The sequence below is a fragment of the Pungitius pungitius genome, chromosome 9 (assembly GCF_949316345.1).
Source record: "Pungitius pungitius chromosome 9, fPunPun2.1, whole genome shotgun sequence".
NCBI classification, from domain to species: Eukaryota; Metazoa; Chordata; class Actinopteri; order Perciformes; family Gasterosteidae; genus Pungitius; species Pungitius pungitius.
The window spans coordinates 18,205,360-18,226,708 of record NC_084908.1 but is presented as its reverse complement, the minus strand read 5'-3'; the positions used below and the strand labels follow the sequence as shown (position 1 = coordinate 18,226,708).

The 21,349-nt window shown below is 52.7% G+C and overlaps 1 protein-coding gene across 1 annotated transcript; it reads left to right on the top strand.

Annotated features, from left to right (window-relative positions):
- The first annotated feature begins 373 nt into the window (after window positions 1-373).
- On the top strand, window positions 374-20,504 carry grin2ab (glutamate receptor, ionotropic, N-methyl D-aspartate 2A, b). The gene is given in 17 exon segments (XM_062564471.1): window positions 374-696; window positions 800-934; window positions 1,031-1,130; window positions 1,990-2,052; window positions 2,054-2,196; window positions 5,232-5,346; window positions 5,463-5,665; window positions 9,115-9,283; window positions 10,320-10,473; window positions 11,641-11,766; window positions 13,093-13,322; window positions 13,886-14,046; window positions 14,839-15,026; window positions 16,511-16,749; window positions 18,071-18,254; window positions 18,477-19,266; window positions 19,399-20,504. Coding segments are annotated over 17 exon segments (4,137 nt in total). The 5' UTR covers window positions 374-586; the 3' UTR covers window positions 20,426-20,504.
- Window positions 20,505-21,349: the final 845 nt, after the last annotated feature.

Here is a 21,349-nt window from a genome sequence, read left to right as displayed (position 1 = left end):
TGAAGCATTAACTGATTTTCCATTTCATACATTAAGCCGGTTCAATAATACACAAAGAGCAATTAGGCGTGGACACAATGACACAATGCTGTCCCATTGGCCGCCGAGCGTCAAAGGGAATCGAGCCTGTGAGTTATGAGGCCGTTATCTCCGACCAGTCGGGCCCTGCTGTTTCCGGTAGTCTCTCACTCTCTCTCTCTCTCTCTCTCTCTCTCTCTCTCTCTCTCTCTCTCTCTCTTGCAGGGTTGTGCGACTTGTTGACTCAATCTCTCGGTATCTCCTCCTCGCTTTTCCCATTCTCCCCCCCCCCCCCCCTCGTTCGCTCTTCCAACGCTTACACGCTCTCTTATCTCCTGCGCCGGGGTCTGACTCACTGATTGCGAAATTTTTAAAAAAACGGTTTTAATTCCGCCAGGTTTTCGGGGTCTGATTTGCACTCGCTGGCGCTTTCCTCTGTGCAATTAATTCGGTTCCCTCAGACAAATCCGCTGACTGTTTCCGTCGCCGGGCCCCCTGTCTGTCACTGCAGGATGAGAAGTCCACGTTCTTCCAGTTCGGCGCCGCTCTGCAGCAGGAGGCCCTGCTCATGCTCTCCATCATGGAGGAGTACGACTGGCACGTTTTTTCTATCGTCACTTCCAAGTTCCCCGGGTACCAGGATTTCATCGGCACGCTGAAGATCACCGTGGACCACAGGTGACACACACACACACACACACACACATACACACCGTCAATCCCGAACCTCCATTTACGGTTGCCCCGACAAGATGAAGCGCCGTGTGTCGTATTGTTCCAGCTTTGTGCGCTGGGACCTGCAGAGCGTGGTGACTCTGGACGCCGTGGACGGCGACCCCAACTCCAAGTCGCACATCGCGCTCAAGAGGATCCAGAGTCCCGTGATACTGCTGTACTGCTCCAAGGACGAGGCCGTGTGAGTGTCGCTCTTCTCCTCCTCCTTCCGCTCTCTCTTCGCACACAGCCGGTGGACCGTCATTGACTCCCCCCCCTCCCCCTCCCCCCCCTGCAGGTACATTCTGGAGGAAGCTCGTTCCCTGGGCCTGATCGGAGCCGGTTACATCTGGATCGTGTCCAGTCTCACCACTGGGAACCCAGACTTCACCCCCGAGGTAGTGAGGCCCCCCCGTGTGTTGTAACAGGTGGCCGCTTCCGAGTGTGGAGTGGGGGGGGGGGGGGGGGGGGGGTTCTGCTATTTCTCCTGTGTATGTAACGCACCTGCTTTGTTCTTCCAATATCAACTCAGCAGCATCTCCAGACCTTTCTATCGTAATATATCTTGTTTGCCGCCAAGAAATACCACTTTCCCTAGATGCAACAATGTCAACCGTGTAAACAACGTTTTTTTTTTTTTTAAGGATTGAGCTGTTTGCAGCTAAGTAACAGGGAAATATTGCGGGATCATTTTTCTCATCCATCCAGTAAGCAAATAAGCATATTTCCCAACACGTGGCACTGTTCTTTTAAGCCCTATTAACATATTTTTAGTTTATTGCTTTGTTTACGCTCCTCTTGCTCTGATCCAAATAGGACATGAATATTTGCATAAATAATTCAAAGTATAATAAGCTCAAATGTTCCACTCACAGAAAAACTAAAAAAAATTTCCAATGTGTGCTTTTTTGTCAAAGGCCTCTGAAATTGTTATTCTCCTCCAAGTCCCTTTTTATGTTGATTTTTATCTCAACAATCAGATTCCACATTTTGTGGCAAATGAATAATTAAAAGCACAATATCTTGGGGTAGATTGACGAGTTGGATTTTTTGCAGACTTAGTGAGCTTAGTGAGCTATTTGGTTTCCAAATGCTTTCATTTTAACCGTTTCAAGGTGTAGCCTCTTCCCAAAGGGAGCCGATTGGGTTTCAGACTCACACACTTACCTGTGATATCCGGCGACGAATCACTTCACCAATACGCGTGCAGACAGCCAATCATCTGCTCCACACCTCCCCCCCCCCCCCCCCCCCCAGGTGTTCCCCCTGGGCATGATCTCCGTGTCCTACGACGACTGGGACTACCCGCTGGACACGCGCTGTGCGCGACGGCGTGGGCATCATCTCCTACGCCGCCACCGCCATGCTGCGGGAGAAGGGCGAGCTGCCGGAGGCCCAGAACAGCTGCTACGGCACGCCGTCAGACAGGAGCCCCGGGAAGCTCCCGCCCAGCGCCCTGCGCAGGTGTGTGTGTGTGTGTGTGTGTGTGTGTGTGTGTGTGTGTGTGTGTGTGTGTGTGTGTGTGTGTGGTGTGTGTGTGTGTGAGGAGATCAAGGTAGCCGTGTTACGTAAGTCGTTCTGATGCTCTAATGAGAGAGAGAGAGAGAGAGAGAGAGAGAGAGAGAGGGGGGGGGGGGGGAGCGCAGACGACAGAGGTGTTAAACACATTTAGCACCATTAGCTGTTGTGTACATGGCGGCTCTGTGTTTCAGCTCCGCTGCCTCAGCCAAGCGACATTGGGATTGAACTTCAGGCAGACCGGCCTGTTAACTCCAGCCTACCGTGTGTGTGTCTGTGTGTGTGTGTGTGTGTGTGTGCGCACCTTACTTCACACGACTAGATGTCATTGTGTCAGAATTAAAGCAGCTTTTACTAGCTTTGTTCTCTCTTTTCTCTTGTTTCGGGGCTCTGTGGCAGTATGTAAGTGTGTGTGCGTGCGTGTGTGTGTGTGTGTGTCTACATGCACATGTGCATACCGGTGTGAGTGTATCTACTCTTTTCCAAAGTCTCTGTGATGATGAAAACAGTCACATCTTCCAAACCACACAGACACCCGTTTGTACTGAACATCCACAATTGTCGAGGCCTTTGCTTCCGTTCGGGGACTTTCGGTGTGATATTGTGACTACATGTTAAAAAATGAGCCACTCGGTGGCTAAAAACGGGGATTATTAATTCAGACGCTAATGCCAAACCGACTGAGGTCAGGTTGCTCGGGCTGTGCGCATCCATGATGACTTATGAGTTGACTCATTAGAAGCAGAACCACCAGAGTGATTTTCTTTATTATTCCATTTCTCTCTCTTATTTAACCATCACACCGTATATCAAAGCGTATACAATACCAGCGTTGTTGACAGGTTGATCCAATATAACTCAGACCGTAGCCACAGCCCAAACCTCCCCCCCCCCCCCGAATAATAATTTTGCTCATCCCGTCAGAGGTACCATCATTTTTGGCTCATTGAATCAAATTTGCATATCAGTCAAAACAACTGCAGCCAATTTTCGGTGATAACACAGTGACAGGTTGGAATCCCGACGTGTGTGTGTGTGTGTGTGTGCACAAACAACGTGAGGTGGAGAGGAACGGGACAAATGAATCCACAATGGCCACTTAAAAGCCGCTGCGGGGGGCGGGGGGGGGGGGGCGGCGTCGGGACGCTCCGGCGCTCGTTGCCCCCGGTGGCCATTAACATCCGGCTCAGTTCATCCCGTCCCATCGCCGCCGCACGTGGCTTTTACTTGGCTTCGTCCCGATAGTGACATTTTTTTTTTTTCTCCCAAAAGGTTATTCTATTTGATGGAACCACTGTACCATGACAACCCCACCCCCTCCCCCTAAGCCGTCGCTGTTTTCTGAAAAGATGCTCCGCTCGGCCCACAATGCGGGAGCCTTGCTTTTTTTTTTTTTTTATTCATACCTTCTTACAAAAGGACTCGCACAATGGCCGTCCCGAGCACTTCAATACGCGGGAACGTACTCGTAAAGTGGAGCCGCGTTTTAAAAGGATGCCTTTTTGCAATAGTAATAGTAATAGCAGGTCGATTTCCTTTCTGCCGCAAATTCCGAGCGGACATCGAATCCCTCGTCGATGCGAATAGTTTAAACGCAGCCTAACGCGTTGTTTCATTGACGACAGGGACACACGCGCACACACACACATCCGCATGAGCGTACACACACAAAGCCACATCGGTTTGAACCCCCCCCCCAAAAAAGTGATAAGAAACCTGAAATAGGGGGAGACAGTAGCTTCCCAGAATAGACTGTGCGACTATGCGTTTGCGGCCATACAGTATGTACTCAGCTGTGGCAATGCGCTGTGACAAGGGCATCACCTGCTGCACCACAAACACACACACACACACACACACTGTTGTCCTGACGCGCGTCACTGATAGCGTTTCGACCTTTAAGGACGAAGGCCGGACTTGTGCTTTTATTTGCTCTGTTCGCCGGTCTTTAGTGAAAACACGCCATTAATGCACCTCTTTTGCGACAATATTAATGCGCGCGTGTGTTGGGGTGTTGTTCACCTGCAGGGCGCATGTCACACAGCACTCAAACAATTATATATTTCGTGCAGCTTTACTTTCTGTTGCATTGCGTGTTTATCGACCTGCGGGTTTTTGTGCGTGAATCCCTCGAGGAAGCCCGGGGGTCTGACCTCTGACCTTCTCACATACAAAAAAAAAAGCCCATGGCCTTTCTCACTGTTTTAGAAGACTGAGCGAAAACATCTCAAGAGTCATAACTTACAAAATCCATTATGAAAAAATATTCTATTTTAGTCAGAAGACATTTCAGTCGTCACTCGTGGAAACCATGTTTGAAATTGTGTCCGAACGAATCAAACCATTTGTAATAAGTCACGAGGCAGCTACCAAAGCAGCGTGTTTCGGTTTAGGGGCAGCGGCTGTCCCTCTTGTTATTTGGCTTTTTTTTTTTTTTTTTACTAAACTCCCTTAGACAAGCCTCTTGGGAAGTCATGCCATCACCGCAGTGTGTACGCTCAGAACGTCCTCGCCCTTCAGAGAAGAAGAAGAAGAAGAAAGTCCTCTCTACCGCCTCCCTTTTAGCGTAGACGTGCAAATGCTTGGGCAGAGGATCTGTTTTGCGTGTGCAAGAGAGCGGCTGTGAGTAAGGGAGCGGGGGGGCAGGGGGGGGGCGGCCCTTTTGCACCAGTGACTTGTCTTTCAGGCGTACGTACATCTGTGGAGAAATCAATGCGGAGAGCCGATTGGAGCGATGTGTGGCCTCTGACTCGCCCCCCACTCCCACACACACACACACACACACACACACACTCAGGCATGCAGGCACAAACACGGTGGGTGAAGACAGCACTGGTTTAGAGAGGATACTCTGGCAGTGATTATAGAGCGCTTTACTTGTTATTGCAAATCTATCGACTCTTGTGCACACATTCACACAAACGCCGAGGACAGCTTCCCACTTTCTCGTCTCCCCCCCCCCCCCCCCCCGTTTGTTTCAGACACATGATGCACGTGTGGAACGAAGGGCGCGACTTGTCCTTCACTCCAGACGGTTACCAGGCCAACCCCAAGTTGGTTGTCATCGTCCTGAATAGTGAAAGGAACTGGGAGAAGGTAACAAGTGAACACAGCGGGGGTTTGCAAAATAGGAAACAGAACGATTCGAGATGGTGTCACTGATTTTGGTTTTGTGTTTGCGCACACACACACACACACGCACGCACGCGCAGATGGGCCGCTGGGAGAACGGGACGCTGTCGTTGATGTTCCCGGTGTGGCCGAGGTACAACTCGCACGGGGACGAGGACGCGGATGAAAACCACCTCTCCATCGTCACCCTGGAGGAGAAGCCCTTCGTCATCGTGGACAACGTGGACATCCTCACCGGGACCTGCGTGAGGAACTCCGTGCCCTGCCGCAAGCACGTCAAAGAGTGAGTAGTGGATGCGTGAAGGCTGAAACCCCTTCAGCCGCTGGTTCGGGGGGTGGGGGCGGGGGGCGTGGGCGTGGAATAAGCAAATGTGTCTCTTGATCTCAGGAATATCGCTTAGCGCTCAATTAGGTCCCCCGGACTCTTCCCACCGGTTGAAATGATTCGAACGATGCCTCTCAAACCCGGTCTCAGAACATCAGTCAATCAGCCGACCCTTTGCGCGCCGCCCCCCCCCCCCCCCCCCCCCCCCTCTTTTTGTTCCACCAGGCTTTATGCTGGGCCCACTCGTTTTGCGCTTTACATAATAGTGACTCATCATCTGTTTGTCCTCGAGACTGATTTTTCCTAATATATATTTTCGGCTGACGATCTGACACAATCACAGGGGCGTAAATGCCGCACCGCGCTAAAAAAACTTGTTGGTTGTCGCTGTGCGTTCTTCAACCCGAGAGAAGTAGCCCCCCCCCCCGCGTAGCCTCAGGTGGGTTCAGTCAGTAGGGGAGACGCCATTAATGTGTGCACAACAAAAAACGCCACTGACGCTAATTGCGGATCCGAGAGTGACGACTCGACCCCCCCCCCTCGAGATTAACTCACTACGCCGCGTTCTTCGTCGGTGTCGAACACGAGTGAAACTCTCTTTTCCCTCGGAGGGAGTTTGCAGCACGACGGCAAAGTAAGTTCCCCACTTGGCTCGTGGACAATCAGTTCTGTCAGCATCAATAACGAAGCGCTCTCTGCTGCTGTCAGCTCGCTAATGCCAATCTGTCGCCATCCTTGTCTTTCTTTTTTTTTTTGTGTTTCTGCCATCGCTGTGATTGCACGTGTTGTACATTGTGCCCTTTGTTTCGTTGTGTCATCTTTTCTGTGTTCTTTTTGGATGATGCATTTGCGACATGCCGCTGTGATGCACACAGACACACATTACGATTCCCATCACGTTGGTGCAAGGTTGCATCCTATCTACATATCGTTTATATTTTCACTTTATTATTATGTACATTATTTTAGATGGGGCAAAATGGAAGCAAATAAATTCTTTAATGTTTTGATTCTTATGAGCAATGATTCTTATGACTTAACTAGAAGACTAGAAGTATTTCATATTGAAAATCATGTAACGTATCGTCAGTGCGTTGAATTTCCCTTTTTTTTAAATTGCCAGTTGCAATTTGGAAAGCTTTATTTTGGATATAAAATGTAGGGGTTCAGGGTTTTACGTTCCCCCCTTTCAACAGAGACCAAAGTTCAAGTGTCACTTCTCATCTTGAATGTGCTTGAACTTTCATTTTAAGATACTCTGAGCCAGTCGAATGTTATTGTCTCTTTTCATGAATTAACTCTGAATTATTTAAACTATGACAATTACGTACCTACGTGTATGTAAAGCAAAGTAGAGCTAACATAAATCTCAATGGACGGGAAAAATAATTAATTAATGTGTTTTTAATAATTAATTATCACATTTGTGTGTAACAGTGTTCCTTTTAAAGAAAGAGAAGATGAATAAATACATGAATCCCAGCTTCAGCTGTACCGCGACACACCGAAAATGAAAAGACGTCCCACGTGGGACGCGGTCCGAACCTTTTTGTCCCCCCACCCCCCCCCCCCCCATCTGGAGTCCTGCAAAATCCCACCGAGCCGAGCTCCTAAACGCTTCTGTTCAGCAGCTTCGGACCAATCCGGAGCGCTGCAGAGCTGCCCCGTCTGCAACCTCCCCAAGATCCCCCCCCCCAATATTAAAGCCAACAGATTTCAATTCTTCATTCATAAATTCCCTTTTTCCTTGAGATTTTGGTCACATCCTCCCGTGTGGCTGTGTGACACATTCTTCCTTCATTTAAAATAATGAATTTGCACTTCTCCCTTTGAAAGTCATTGGAAAGCCGCTCTATTGCGGCTGAAATGTTTTTGTGTGCAAACAACGCAGAGATGTCGGGAAAAGTAAAACTTCTTCAAAGAAGCTTCCCTTTGGATTCTTTGACGCGTCGGGTTTTTGCTCCAATTACCTGCAATATATGGACCCCTCAACGAGAGCCTCTGCACGCCGCTTCTCTCTTGTTCATTTGTGCGCTTTAGTTCGCACCTTCGAAAGCCGGTTCATACGTGCATGGTGATATAAGCGTTCGTTTGTGTATTTATCTGCATTGTGCTTCCCGGGTCGATCGCTTGGCCACAACGAGTTCCGTTCTGTGGGGATAAAAACAGGTGGACGTGGGCTTCGCTTTGAGCGCAGAGAACTCGGCTAATTACTCCCCCTGCGAGATTTCCCTCTGAGCCAGATGGACCCAGAGACATAAGACGGCAGAGTAAACACGATCGGCACTGAGCAGTGACGGCACCGCGGGGGGGGGGCCCGGACACTTAGATGGGGGGGGGGGGCAGTTTGACTTGTGACCCGAGTCCTTCCTCCCGAAATGCCGCAGGCGCAGAGGCCAAGATGACGGGTCTCTTCGGGGGCCTTCGTTTAGAAATACAGATGCTTGTTTTTTCCGTGACCAGCCATCCGTGCGTACATGTACCCACCCATCCATAAGGGCCACTCCTTCCCTTTCATTTCTGTGTGTGTGTGTGTATGTGTGTGTGTGTGTGTGTGTGTACACAGGAACATAAGGACACATAGGAGGGCTCAGCTGGGAGAGTCCAACGTATACGTGATGTGTGCGTTACAACACCTGGGGCACAAACTGTACACACACTCATATTTACTTCGGTATGAATACTATGCCACATCTCTCTGCCCCCCCCCCCCCCACCGTGTGAGCGCCAGGTCCCCGGCTCCTTGTGAATCAGCCGGGGGGGTTAAAAGGTCACAGGAGTTCCGCTTCCAGTCCGTAACGTGCTACATCAGAGGCGGTCGTTTCCATGGAAACGCTTTCAAAACACGCTGGATAAACGAGGATCAGCTCGTATAGTTCACAGCTCCTCGGGGGCCCTCGGGGGGGGGGGGGGGGGGGAAAGTTTGCTTGAGCATCGTTTTTTTCCCGTCGGCTGCATTGTGTCCATCAGGCTCCTCGGTGTGCGTACAGTAGGAGGCGAGTTTCGGGGGAAGTACCCCCCCCCCCCCCCCCCTCAGTGCGCCACTTTAGGAGAAAGGGGAGAGACAGGGAACGGCGTGAAGGAACGGGGGGAGAGACATGGGGACGGACAGCTGATATTTTAATCATGTAGGTTGGTTGTTCCGCACAGCCCGGCTCTATTTAAAGCCCGGCAGCATCTGCTCAGTACCCCTGTGTTTTCAAGCACTGTGGAAAACACACACACACACACACACACACACACACACACTCCATATAAGCGCTGGCCTTCAGCAGCATTCATGGTTACTCTGCACTGTCATGATTCGGGAGAGAACAGTCGCAACTCACACACACACACACACACACACCGTGGCCTGATCAGCTGTTATCTAATGTATGACCCGATTGTTGATTTGTGTGTTGCAGCAACAGCACGGCGGGAGGCTCCTACATCAAGCAGTGCTGCAAAGGGTTCTGCATCGACATTCTGAAGAAGATAGCCAGGAACGTCAAGTTCACCTACGACCTCTACCTGGTCACGAATGGAAAACACGGCAAGAAGATCAACAACATGTGGAACGGCATGGTGGGAGAGGTGCGTCCCACGTCTCTCTCCCTTCTTCACCAGCCGCAAACAAATGGGTCGGACTCCTGGAGATTGTTGGGAAGCGTCAATATGGGGGGGGGGGGTAAATATTAAGCTGCGGTAGCTTATCTCTGGTCTGGCTTTGCCCAAACTTTACATAAACCCACCAAGCAGCACCCCCTGTAGCTCACTGATAGCACGTGAGCACTTAAAGCTGCAGCTTCCGGTCTTTGTGCTCGGGCTAAGCTAACCGGCTTCTCCACATACCCAAACGGTACCAGAGGCGAAATAAGCAAATAGGTATAATAATAATAACATTTCTAGCGAATGTATTGCAAAACACACTCTTAATATCTCCTCTTTATGTAGCAATATAGCTGTTTTTATTAAATGTGTTTTAGGCACGCTCAGTCATGTGACACTCTTACCGGTGACTTACACGCTCAATAATAGATCTCTTTGGGGCTTTAAACAAATAAAATTTGCTCGACCACAGACAAAATTCAGAGGGCAATAAAATTCACCCCTTGGCCTCGACTTTACCCCCCCCACCGGATCAAAAACATGACCCCCTGGGCAGAAGCAATAGACGCCGCGCGCTGTCACAGTGAAGGAGTGTGATACGTCCTGATGATGGAAGCGGACACTATGATTGTTGTAATCGTTCACGTGAGCGGACCGCTGGGAACCTTTTAAGAGAATTAAACCCACAACACTTCACTGCATTAAACTGAAAACGACATCTTTAATGCGCGCGACCCTCCGTCTGTCAGGGCTCATCCAAACAAGCAGAAAACGGTGGAACAAAAGAAAAAAGACAGTTGCATTTTCACTTTCCATCAGATACGGCCCGAAAAAATGCCCTCCAACTACAGCCGACATTCTGAGCTCATACCCTCAGTCACTGTGATGTTTCACATCCCAAATAAAAAAAAAAAAAAGCAGGAACGTATCAAAGGCAAATTGTTTGATGTTTTTTATACCAGAGCTGACTGTACTGGTACGTCAGGGCCCGCTGTGACCCACTCCGCTCTCCGTCCGCCAGGTGGTGTATAAGAAGGCGGTGATGGCGGTCGGCTCGCTGACCATCAACGAGGAGAGGTCAGAGGCCATCGACTTCTCCGTGCCCTTCGTGGAGACTGGCATCAGCGTCATGGTGTCGCGTAGCAACGGGACGGTCTCACCGTCTGCCTTCCTCGGTAAATCTTTCAGGGGGGGCGCACAAGCCTTCATCTCTTCCTCCTCCTCCTCTTCCTCCTCCTCCTCTTCCTCCTCCTCCTCCTCCAGGAGTTCAGATGACTAGAAACTGAAGCGCTCGCCTAATGTCTTGCATTGTCATTGGAGCGAGACGGGGAGCGAGGGGACGTACTGGACCGTCCCGGTGTGTTGGTCCCTGTGTACCAAGCCACGTGTCTGTGTGTGCGTGTGTGTGTGTGCGTGTGTGTGTGTGTGAAAATGGGGGCGGGCTGTGTGCGTGTGACACTGCACAAATATATTAGGATGTTTGCGTATTGAATCAGGGGTGTGTGGAGAATGAATGTGCTTTGGCCGTATGTATGTGTAAGGGTGAATGCTTTGTGTGTGTGTGTGTGTGTGTGTGTGTGAGAGTGTGTGTTGAGCCTGGCCCAAGGTATCAGTGACGGTTCAGTATCCCTCGCACTCATATTAGAGGCACCTCAGTGCACAATCTCTCAGGGTTGGCTAACCCTGGCAGTCACACACTTAGACATACAGTGACAAACACACACACACACACACACACACACACACACACACATACAATTTGTCTGGGTTCTGGCACTCGTCCCGCTCTCTGAACTCCCGCCCTGCTACACACCAGACACACGCGGACTCACACTCTCACTCGCCCAGATCACATACAAGTAGATCACACACACACACACACACACACACACACACGTGCCCACAGCAGGGCACATCAGATCACTCAGAGTTTGATTCCTCTCTCTCTCCTCCCCTGTATCTCTCCCCCCCCCCCCCCCCCCGCCCCGGGCCTCTCCCCCTCTCAGCTCTCATCCAAGGGAATAATGAGAAATATGGAAATGTGCTCCGTCAAACTCTCTGTGACTAACTCCCCCTCCCTCCCCCGTTCTCACTCCATCTGCCTCCCTTTTCTCCCCCCTCTCCGGGTCTTCTCTGTCATCTTCTCCTGGCTTTGTCCGCCCCCATCCTTCCTCTCCCCCTTTTTGTTCGGGGCGTCTCCTCCTTTATGTCTCCCCTTCCTCTCCGTCCTCTCTCCTGCTCCTGTCTCATGGACTCGATTTCGCTTTAACTCTCTCTCTCCCCCCCCTCCCTCTCTGTTCTCCCCCTCACCCCCCCCCCCCCCCCCACCCCCTGACTCGCAGAGCCCTTCAGTGCATCGGTTTGGGTGATGATGTTTGTGATGCTGCTCATCGTCACGGCCATCGCCGTCTTCCTCTTTGAGTTCGTCAGTCCGCTGGGCTTCAACCGCAACTTGGCCCAAGGCAAAGGTACCCTCACACACACACACACACACACACACACACGCGCACACACACACACGCGATCAGTAACATCACACCAATCGCCGCTCCCAGCTGCATGAAGCAGAGATCAAAGCTTCCCTTGGAGCAGAGGAAGTGACCCATTATTACTCTGACTTGAGACGGTCCACTTAATGTAAGGCAGCATTAACAAGCCTCTTCTCAAGCTGGTCACGTCGTCCTAAATCCCCCCCCCCCCCCCCCCCCCCCCCCGGAGACGCCCCGCCGGCACCGAAACCCCAGATTAATGTTGTGATCCGCAAAATTACATTTGCCATTATAAATATATAAATACTTTATGACCTACAGGCCGATGCATTTGTTGAACGTGCATTCTGTTTTTTTTTTATCTTCTTTCAACACACTCTTTTTTTCATTTTTTTTACACTGTGCCTCGCAAAATGAAATCTAAATTTGACTTTTTTTTCAAGGTGCCAGTTAGATGCCTGTGCAATATGGGGCCAAAGCTCTGCAGCTTTAGCACAAAGACGGGAAGCCGGCGGGAACAAGCTGCCCCCCCCCCCCTCTGTCCAAAGACAACCACAAGACCCCCCCCCCCCACACCAGCCTCTCTTAAGCTCACCAATTAACAGTTGTGTCTGATTCGTTTAATCCGTACAAAAGCCGAGGAGTAAAAAAAACAAAAAACAATGTGTCGGGGGAATGTGCCAGACATTGGCGAGGGGGGGAGGAGGGAGGGAGGGGGGGCGGGCAGGCGCATTCCCTGAGTCCCATTGTCACTGTGAGTTTGCCAACCTTCAGATTGAAGAGCGGCGTGAGACGATCGGCGCTTCATCGGCCAATCTGTGTGGGGGGGGGGGGGCCCTCACCCGTCGGCCCTCAAGTGCACGATGAGCCCACGTCTTAAACGTGGTCGCATCGCTTTTAGATTTACTCCCCCCCCCCCCCCCCCCAACCGCGTCACAGTCATGGTGGCTTTGACTTGATAGAAGTAAAGGTCAATCTAGTTGGCCAAAAATATATATATATATAAATTTTTTGTCTGCACCCATTAATCACCCCCGCAAACCACAATAACTGGAGCCACGTTTGTGAGCCGCGGGCATTATTAAAAGGCAATAATAATGGCACATTATGTTTGATATTTACAAAGTCGCCCCTCTGAAAGAAGTATGATGCCCTGAAACTAGATCAGAAACTCTTTCTTTTCGAAGGTCTTTTGTAGTCAAAACGATTTTCTGCTTGAGTGATATTTTTCAGCTCTTCTCCCACGATTATGGTCGGAAACCATAATCAGTCATATGCTTCCTCTGCCTCCCCCCCCCCCTTCAGACCCGCACGGCCCGTCGTTCACCATCGGCAAGGCGGTCTGGCTGCTCTGGGGCCTGGTTTTCAACAACTCGGTCCCGGTGCAGAACCCGAAGGGCACCACCAGTAAGTTCATCGTGTCGGTCTGGGCCTTCTTCGCCGTCATCTTCCTGGCCTCCTACACCGCCAACCTGGCCGCCTTCATGATCCAGGAGGAGTTTGTGGACCAAGTCACCGGGCTGTCCGACAAGAAGGTGTGTTCACGCGCGCGCGCACACACACACACACACACGCGCAGCAGGAGGAGATGAACACACTCACAGTTCGGGTTCCTCTTGTAATGGACGCCGGGCCTGCGGCCAGACAGGGCTCTTCGGGGAGCGCCGTTGGGCTTCGACATCACAACCCTCTGGCCTTAGCTGTCACCAAGCTGACACTGCCAGCGCAGGGGACCCGGGGGAGCACGCGCACACACACACACACACACACACACTGCTGTACAGATCAAAGACGTGTGTGTGTGTGTGTGTGTGTGTGTGTGTGTGTGTGTGCAGAGGCTGGCAGTGTCAGCAGAACCTGCCTGGCTTACGCTAGGCTGGACACTCAATGATGATGACTGATGAGACCTCTCCACTGTCCCTTCCTCGTCCTCTGCCTCCTCCTGTCACTCTCCTTCTCCCTCTCTCCTCCTACCTGCCCCCCCCCCCTCCCCCCCTCCTCTTTCTCTTTTAGCTTCTTTGTTCTCTTTTGTGCTCTTGTCTCTCTTTAACACGTTGTCTTCTCTCGTTCTGCTCTCCTCCTTCCTCCTCGCCCACAGTTCCAGAGTCCGTACTCCTATTCCCCTCCGTTCCGCTTCGGGACGGTTCCTAACGGCAGCACCGAGCGCAACATCAGGAAGAACTATCCCGATATGCACCAGTACATGACCAAATACCACCAAACCGGTGTCACGGACGCGCTGGTCACCCTCAAGACCGGGTACGTGCACAAGAGCATTGGAGAACAGACTAAAGAAGATGTGCGTCACGTCCCCCCCCCCCCCCCTCTCCCCACCCTCCTCCCTTAAGCTAAGGCAGAATGCGCTCAGTGTTTGTGTCTCTGACGGTTTAAAAAAAAGAAGAAAAAAAGCTCCTAATTGACTCTTGTTGCTGCTGGGGAGATGGAGCTGCCAAAATAGGGAGAGAGTAATTTGCTGCCTTCATCCTCCCTCCCAAAACACACACTAATGGAGGGATGGCTGCAGTCTTTTGGTTTGTTGTCATTCATTTGGTGCGCTTTGATGTTTTTGAGTGATTTCTAAAAAAAAAAAAAATATGGTTTCACTTGTAGCCTCTCTGCAAGAACTTCATTGATAAAGGAACGGTGAATATAGGAGGGATGTTTTGCTCATACCCCATAAGTCACACTTCTTTAATCCATGAACATTGCATTGCTTTCAAATGCTCTCGGTACTTTAAAGCGGTACGTTTGTGATTGATCAGCACCAGGGTGCATTCGTTGGTTTATATACGACCTTTCAGACAAAAGCGCTGTGCAGCTCCATAGGAAGGCGGGGGGGGTGATACCGGCCCCTTGTTTGGCTGTGTTTGGTTAGCGGTCATACGTCACGTGCCCGCGTTTCTGCTGAGCTCAGATGTATCGAGCTCACGCTGCAGCAGCGACGCGTGAGAGAAATGACAAAACCTGAGAGTGACAGTTCAGAACGGGGGGAGTTGCTCAAATGCGAATCCGTGAACCCGGTGCCGTGTGTTGTTCTTCTTCTTCTCGCAGGAAGCTGGACGCTTTCATCTACGACGCCGCGGTGCTGAACTACATGGCCGGCCGAGACGACGGCTGTAAGCTGGTCACCATCGGCAGCGGCTACATCTTCGCCACCACGGGCTACGGCATCGCCCTGCAGAAAGGCTCCTACTGGAAGCGCCTGGTGGATCTGGCCATCCTGGGCATCATCGGGGACGGTGAGGCGCCCGCAGCTCCGGCTTTCAGATTCGCGGGGCGATCGAGCGCTTTATTATTGTTGTAATCCCCCCCCCTCTCCCTCCCTCTGTCAGAAAGCTATCAGGGGCTAGTCTTAACACACCATTTCATCATCATTACACTGTGTGTGTGTGTCCACCATGTCCTGGTATGTTTACTCCTCCAGATTGTTCTGTATAATGAGCTGTGAGATGGTGCGAATGGAGGAGAGAGAGAGAGAGAGAGAGAGAGAGAATGAGAGAGAGAGAGAGAGAATGAGAGAGAGAGAGAGAGAATGAGCCAGGCCAAAATCCAACTGCTGAAACCACTAAAGCGCTCCGCTTCACACCCAGCCTTTTTATTTGGGGCAAACACACACACACACACGCGCGTTTGTGTGTGTGTGTGTGCGTGTGTGTGTGTGCATGCGACACACAAACACCCCTCGGCCTGATAATAATTCCACCCATCTTTTCTTATCGCTCCATCACTATCAATTCTTCTCTCTCCTCCTACAAGCCCCTTTTTTCACTCCACCTCCCGTCTCCTTTTCATTACGATCCATTTACCACTCCACTTCTCGCCCCCCCCCCCGCCCCCTTCTCCCTTCGCCCCTCCATCTTTCCTCCTAACGATGTGGCCTTTTCCCCCTCTCTCTCGACCTCGTTTCATTACTTCTCCTTTCGTTTCTTTGCCCCAATCTCCAGCCATCCTCGATTTTCCCTTAACCTACGCTTCCATTAAGCTATTGGGGAGGACTTCAACCCCCAACAATTTGCATATTCAACCAGCAGGGGGGTCGCAGGACGCCGCAATAACTCGATAAAAAAAGCACTTAGAGGGTAGTAAAAACCATGTTTTTTTTTTTTGTGGACTTCTCTTCTGCCTGCAACACTACGCACCCCCCCCCCCCCCCCACCTGCTGGTGCAGAGACTTAAAGTGCTTTGGATTGGACTCAAACAACGTGGGATGGATTTTGGACGGAGTGAACCGGTGTGTGGTCCGTGCACGAGGCGGCGTCCTCTCTGTGGCGGTGACGCTGCATCCCGTGACCAGCGGACTCGAACTTCAAGCGCTTTAATCACCGGGCTCCCGGGGAGCTTCACACCCGGGCCTTGTTTGACGATTAATTTGACCGAAGTTCTGCCGATGTAAGAGAAAAGCAGCAGCGTCTTTGATTGTCTGAGGGGGGGCTATCCGCGTTCCCCCCGGGGGGTTTACATATCCCTCGTGACGCTAATTTATGAATATTTTATTCAGTCGGTTTACACTTGCCTTCAGCTGGTGGTGAATCCCTCCACCTCAAACAGAAATGCTCATTAACAGAGTTGATGAAAGTCAGCAGCGGAATCGGCGCCGAGCAGAAGAAAAAAAAAACCCGCATTTGAACCGCACAACAAACAGACGCTACAGAAAAGCAGGAGCCGTTATCTCGGGGTCTCCTGACGTGATTTGAACTTTAACCCCCCCCCCCCCCCCCCGCAGGTGAGATGGAGGAGCTGGAGGCGCAGTGGCTGACCGGGATCTGCCACAGCGAGAAGAACGAGGTGATGTCCAGCCAGCTGGACGTGGACAACATGGCGGGGGTCTTCTACATGCTGGCCACGGCCATGGGCCTCTCCATCCTCACCTTCATCTCCGAACACCTCTTCTACTGGAGGCTGAGATACTGCTTCACCGGCGTCTGCACCGGGAGGCCGGGGCTGCTCTTCACCATCAGCAGGGTGAGGATGGAGGGAAGCGGGTCTCCTCACGCTTCTCCGGGACAGCATTGATAAAAAAAAAATAAAATAAAAAAAAAACACGTAATGTCGATATCAAGACTCTGGGGTGGGGATTTGTTGTGATGTTTTTACACGTCGGGCGACTCGCAGGCTATGCTCTTTGATTGTGTGAGCAACAGAGGGAGCGGGCCCCCCCGCACACACACACACACACACACACACACACACACAGAAACAAAGCAAGTCAAACAAAGCTCTGCTGTATTTGTAAATTGTCTCAATGCGGTTTCATAAGCAGAAAAAAAGAGCGAGAAAAAAGGGAAGCAAGATGTTGCGACTTTGAAGCCGGCGCGTGTGCTGTTTAAACATCACACAGTAAATTACAAAGACAATTGTCTGTTGCATCTCTGACAGTCTAATTGGCCTCGGCTCCTTCAGATGCATTGAAAAACATGATAGTAATGGACAATTATTAGTCCGAAGGCAATAGTTACTGTTAACATATAGAATGGGGTATATAGTGGCTATATACTGTGTGTGTGTGTGTGTGTGTGTGTGTGTGTGTGTTTTGTAAAAGGTTGTATAGCCCAGCTGAGATGGAGATGAACAAACTGCTGCACACATAACAGAACAGAGGAATCAAAGGATGCTGTGAAAACACTACAGGAGCATCTGTCATAGCTCATAACACACATACAGGAGGAGTGAAGGCATGGACAGACTTGACCACATGGGTAGACAGACAGACGCACACACACACACACACACACTTACACACACACACAACAAAAATGGGTCCATCCAGACAGACCATTCTTTTATTATTCATATGTCATGTCTCTCGGTGAGGAAGGGCTTTTATTCCAGACGAACAGCATTTCACACATTAAATGTTTTACAAAAAGAGTGCGAAGTCTGTCTGTGTGTAAGTGTGTGTGTGTGTGTGTGTGTGTGTGCGTGTGTGTGCGTGCGTGCGTGTGCGCCTGCCGTTGGAGCAGCGATGCAGGAGGTTAAGTGGCTTCAGGAAGAACATCTCCTTGCACTCAAAGGCCCTCTCCAGTGACATCATCACCTAAATTGTATTTTCTAGGGGGCCTCTGAAAGCAGTTAATCTAAAAAAGTGGCAATTATCTTCTCTTGTCACATTACGAATCCAAATGAGGTTACGGTTCGCAGTGGAGAAAAGGATACAGAGGTCTCTCTTTATTTACCGTGCACAGAAATAAGTCTTTTGCACGTTTTGAACCTTTTCCGGTGAGGTCATCGGGTTGGAAAGTAACCCTTGTATTGTCTTGACTCGTCTCCCCTCCTCTCCCCTCAGGGTATATGGAGCTGCATCCACGGCGTTCACATAGATATGAAGAAAAAGAACCCGGAGCTGGACTTCAGTCCTCAAGCCAACATGCTGCACCTGCTCAAGTCCGCCAAGTCCATGGCTTTGTCTTCTCCCAAGCGCAACACTGTCCTCCTGCAGCCCAACATCCTGGATGTGATGTCGGGGAAAGGTACTTTTAACACACTGTGTGTTTGTGTTTGACATTTTACGGCGTGAGGACACGGTACCGAGGTCACCCCGCCTCTTCTATACATCTGAAGGTGACTCTTTTCACCTCCGGACTGCAATCCGATAGACAGCGTCATGTTAGAGCACCGCCTCGTCGATTAGAGAAAAAAAACGTTAGGCGCCACTGTCTGCTGTCTAAGGTGCTTCTCTCCTCGTCTCCTAGGTAACTCGCTGCACAGCCTGGCCCCGAAGGGTCCCGGTCTCTATAGCAACGCCGGCGGCCCGCACAGCTTCTTGTCATTGTCCGGACGGCACAAAAACCTCCTGAACAATGCCGCGCCGTTCCCCGTGCCGAAGAAAGCCCCCCCTCTCCAAACCAGCCCCAACAAGCCCCAGCTGTCGGTCAGCAACGACAACGGCAAGACCCGCCTGGCGGGGGGGGCGGGCCCCTCCGCCGGGCCGCAGGGCTCGAAGCCGCGGGCCCTGTGGAAGAAGAGCGTGGAGACGCTGAAGACTCAGCCCGCCGCCATATCTCCGGGCCCGAGCCCCGTCCCGTCGTCCGGCCCCGGCCCCCCAGCCATGAAGAGCCAGCGCTACCTGCCCGAGGAGCCGCCGCCGCCGCATTCCGACATCTCGGAGTGCTCCAGCCGGCCGCCGTCGCACAAGGACTCCGACTCCGTGGCGAGGTCGGGGGGCTTCAGGCCCATCAATCAGCTGAGGAAGAGGGGCGGGGCCGGCGGCGCCAAGATCTACTCCATCGACTCGGACCAGGCCAGCCTCCAGTCCGCTCCGCCCTACCAGCGGGACGGCCAGGCGGGAGGCGACGACCACGGCTACCCCCCCGACCTGTTCCCGCCGGAGAGCGCGTACTCGCACGCCCACCACGCGCTCTCCCACCAGGCGGACGCGCCCATTCTGCAGCTGAGCGCCAGCCTGCTGCACCACAGCCACAGCGCAGAGGCCGACCTGCACTCCCTGAAGGACAAGAAGTACAGCACCTACACGCACAGCAGGTAACCCCCTCCCCCCCCCCCCCCCCCACCCAGCTCAGCAGAAAGCCTGCGGGGTGCTTTCATTGTCTTAAAAGTCTGTTTTCTCGTGTGTGTAACGCATGTCGCCCTGTTCCTCTCCCCCCCCCCCAGCAGCTCGAAGGACAAAGCGGGCGGCTCGTTCGACGCTCCGGGCGCGGGGCAGGGGTCGCAGAGCGTCCGGCCCGGCCACTGCCGCTCCTGCCTCGCCAAGCTGAGCGGCTACTCGGGCCTCTACACCGTGCGCTCGCCGGGGGCCCGCTGCGACGCCTGCGCCCACCTGGGGAACCTGTACGACATCCGGGAGGACCACCTGCACTCGCACTACTCCCACGCGCACGCGCACCCGCACGGCGGGGACATGTTCACGCACTACCTGCCGCAGAGCGAGCTGGGCCTGGTGGGCGAAGGGGACGGGCTGGTCAGCCACTTCGAGCCGCCGCCGTCCTCGCCGTCGCCCCTCCCGAGCGCCTCCTCGGCGCAGCACCTCCAGCTGAGTCGCCAGCCCTCCTACGAGAACGTGCTTCCGGACGGCGTCGCCGAGCAGCGGCAGCAGCAGTCGCAGCAGCTGCACTCGCAGCTGCACTCCCACCTGCGGGGGCTGAGCCTGCCCGACAGGGAGCGGGAGAGGGAGCTGACCCTGGACGAGGGGGCCTACGCCAACGTGCTCACGATGCGCTCCGACCGCCCGTTCAGCAGCCGCAGCCCGCCGTCCCCGTCGCCCTCGCACCACCACAGCCTGGACGCCCCCATGGCCCTCCCCCGGCGCTCGAAGAGCCTCTTCCCCGATCGCCCCTCGCACAACCCGTTCCTCCAGTCGGCGCCCGGCACGGCGCAGCGAGAGCCCTCCCCCCAGGCTGCCGCGCGCATGCCGCAGAGGAGTTCCGCCCACGAGCTCTATAAGCAGCGAATGCCGCTGTCGCTTACCCTCGGTAACCATAGCAGCCACCACAACAACCAGCACGGCGGCCTCGTCGACCAACAGGTGTTCTACCCTCAGCAGGAGCCCCCCGTGGTGGCCTACATGGTCCCCCCCGCCGCCTCTCAGCCAATGAGCTATGTGACAGCGCCGCGGGCCTCGAGCGCCGGCGGCAACAGGCCCCGCCTCTACCGCCGCATGCCCAGCATCGAGTCCGACGTCTGAGGGCCCGGCGGCGCGCCACAAACGCGCACTCTCGCCCGAGACACACACACACACACACACTAACACAGGCGCGCGTGTGACTGGAGTGACTGGAACCAGGCTGCTCGGATTCTAAACACACACACACACACACACGGACACACACGCGCTGGTGGAGGACGCGAGGTCTGCTCTGGACTTGAAGGTTAATGGGGATGCTGAGTAAATAAATCACTGGTTGCTTCATCACACCCTCCACAGGAAAGAGTCGAGGCCACAGGGACACAAGATGCAGGCTGTGTGTGAGTGTCGGTGTGCGTGCGTGCGTGCGTGTGTGTGTGTGTGTGTTTGAGCTAGCCTCAAGTGGCGGGCAACGGAGCGCCAACAGAACGATCTGTCAGACGAGACGGATGGAATCCCCCGGTTGGAACGAGAGGCACATGAGATCTGACGAGAGATGCAGCCTCTGGGAGATGAGGAGGTCTCACACAAGTCCCCTTTTCTCACACACACACATATTTTATCCCCTCTGTGGGGACTCTCGCCCAGGCCGGATTCTACCGTCGTCCCGTACGACGCCAGAGTATCTCCTCACTCAGAAGTCAATCACTTTCTTTGTAATAGACCAGCCTGGGGGGGGGCGGGGGGGGGGCCCTGAGGAACGTGCAAACACTCGGACACACACACGCGCGCGCACACTGTGTCTGTTCCTACGACTGTGTTGTTGTTGATGTCGTTGTTGTTGATGTCAGTTAATTGAACATTCCAAAAATAGTGGACCAAGCGCGGCCGCGGATAAAAAGCCCATCAGGACGAGAGAGAGTGTGTGTTCTAGTGTTTCTAGATCTAGAGACGTACAGTATAGCATCCTCGCTTCCTCTTAGCTAGCCTTCAGGTCATACTGCATGCTTCCTACTGCCCTGTGTTACAGTGAAACTCCTATAC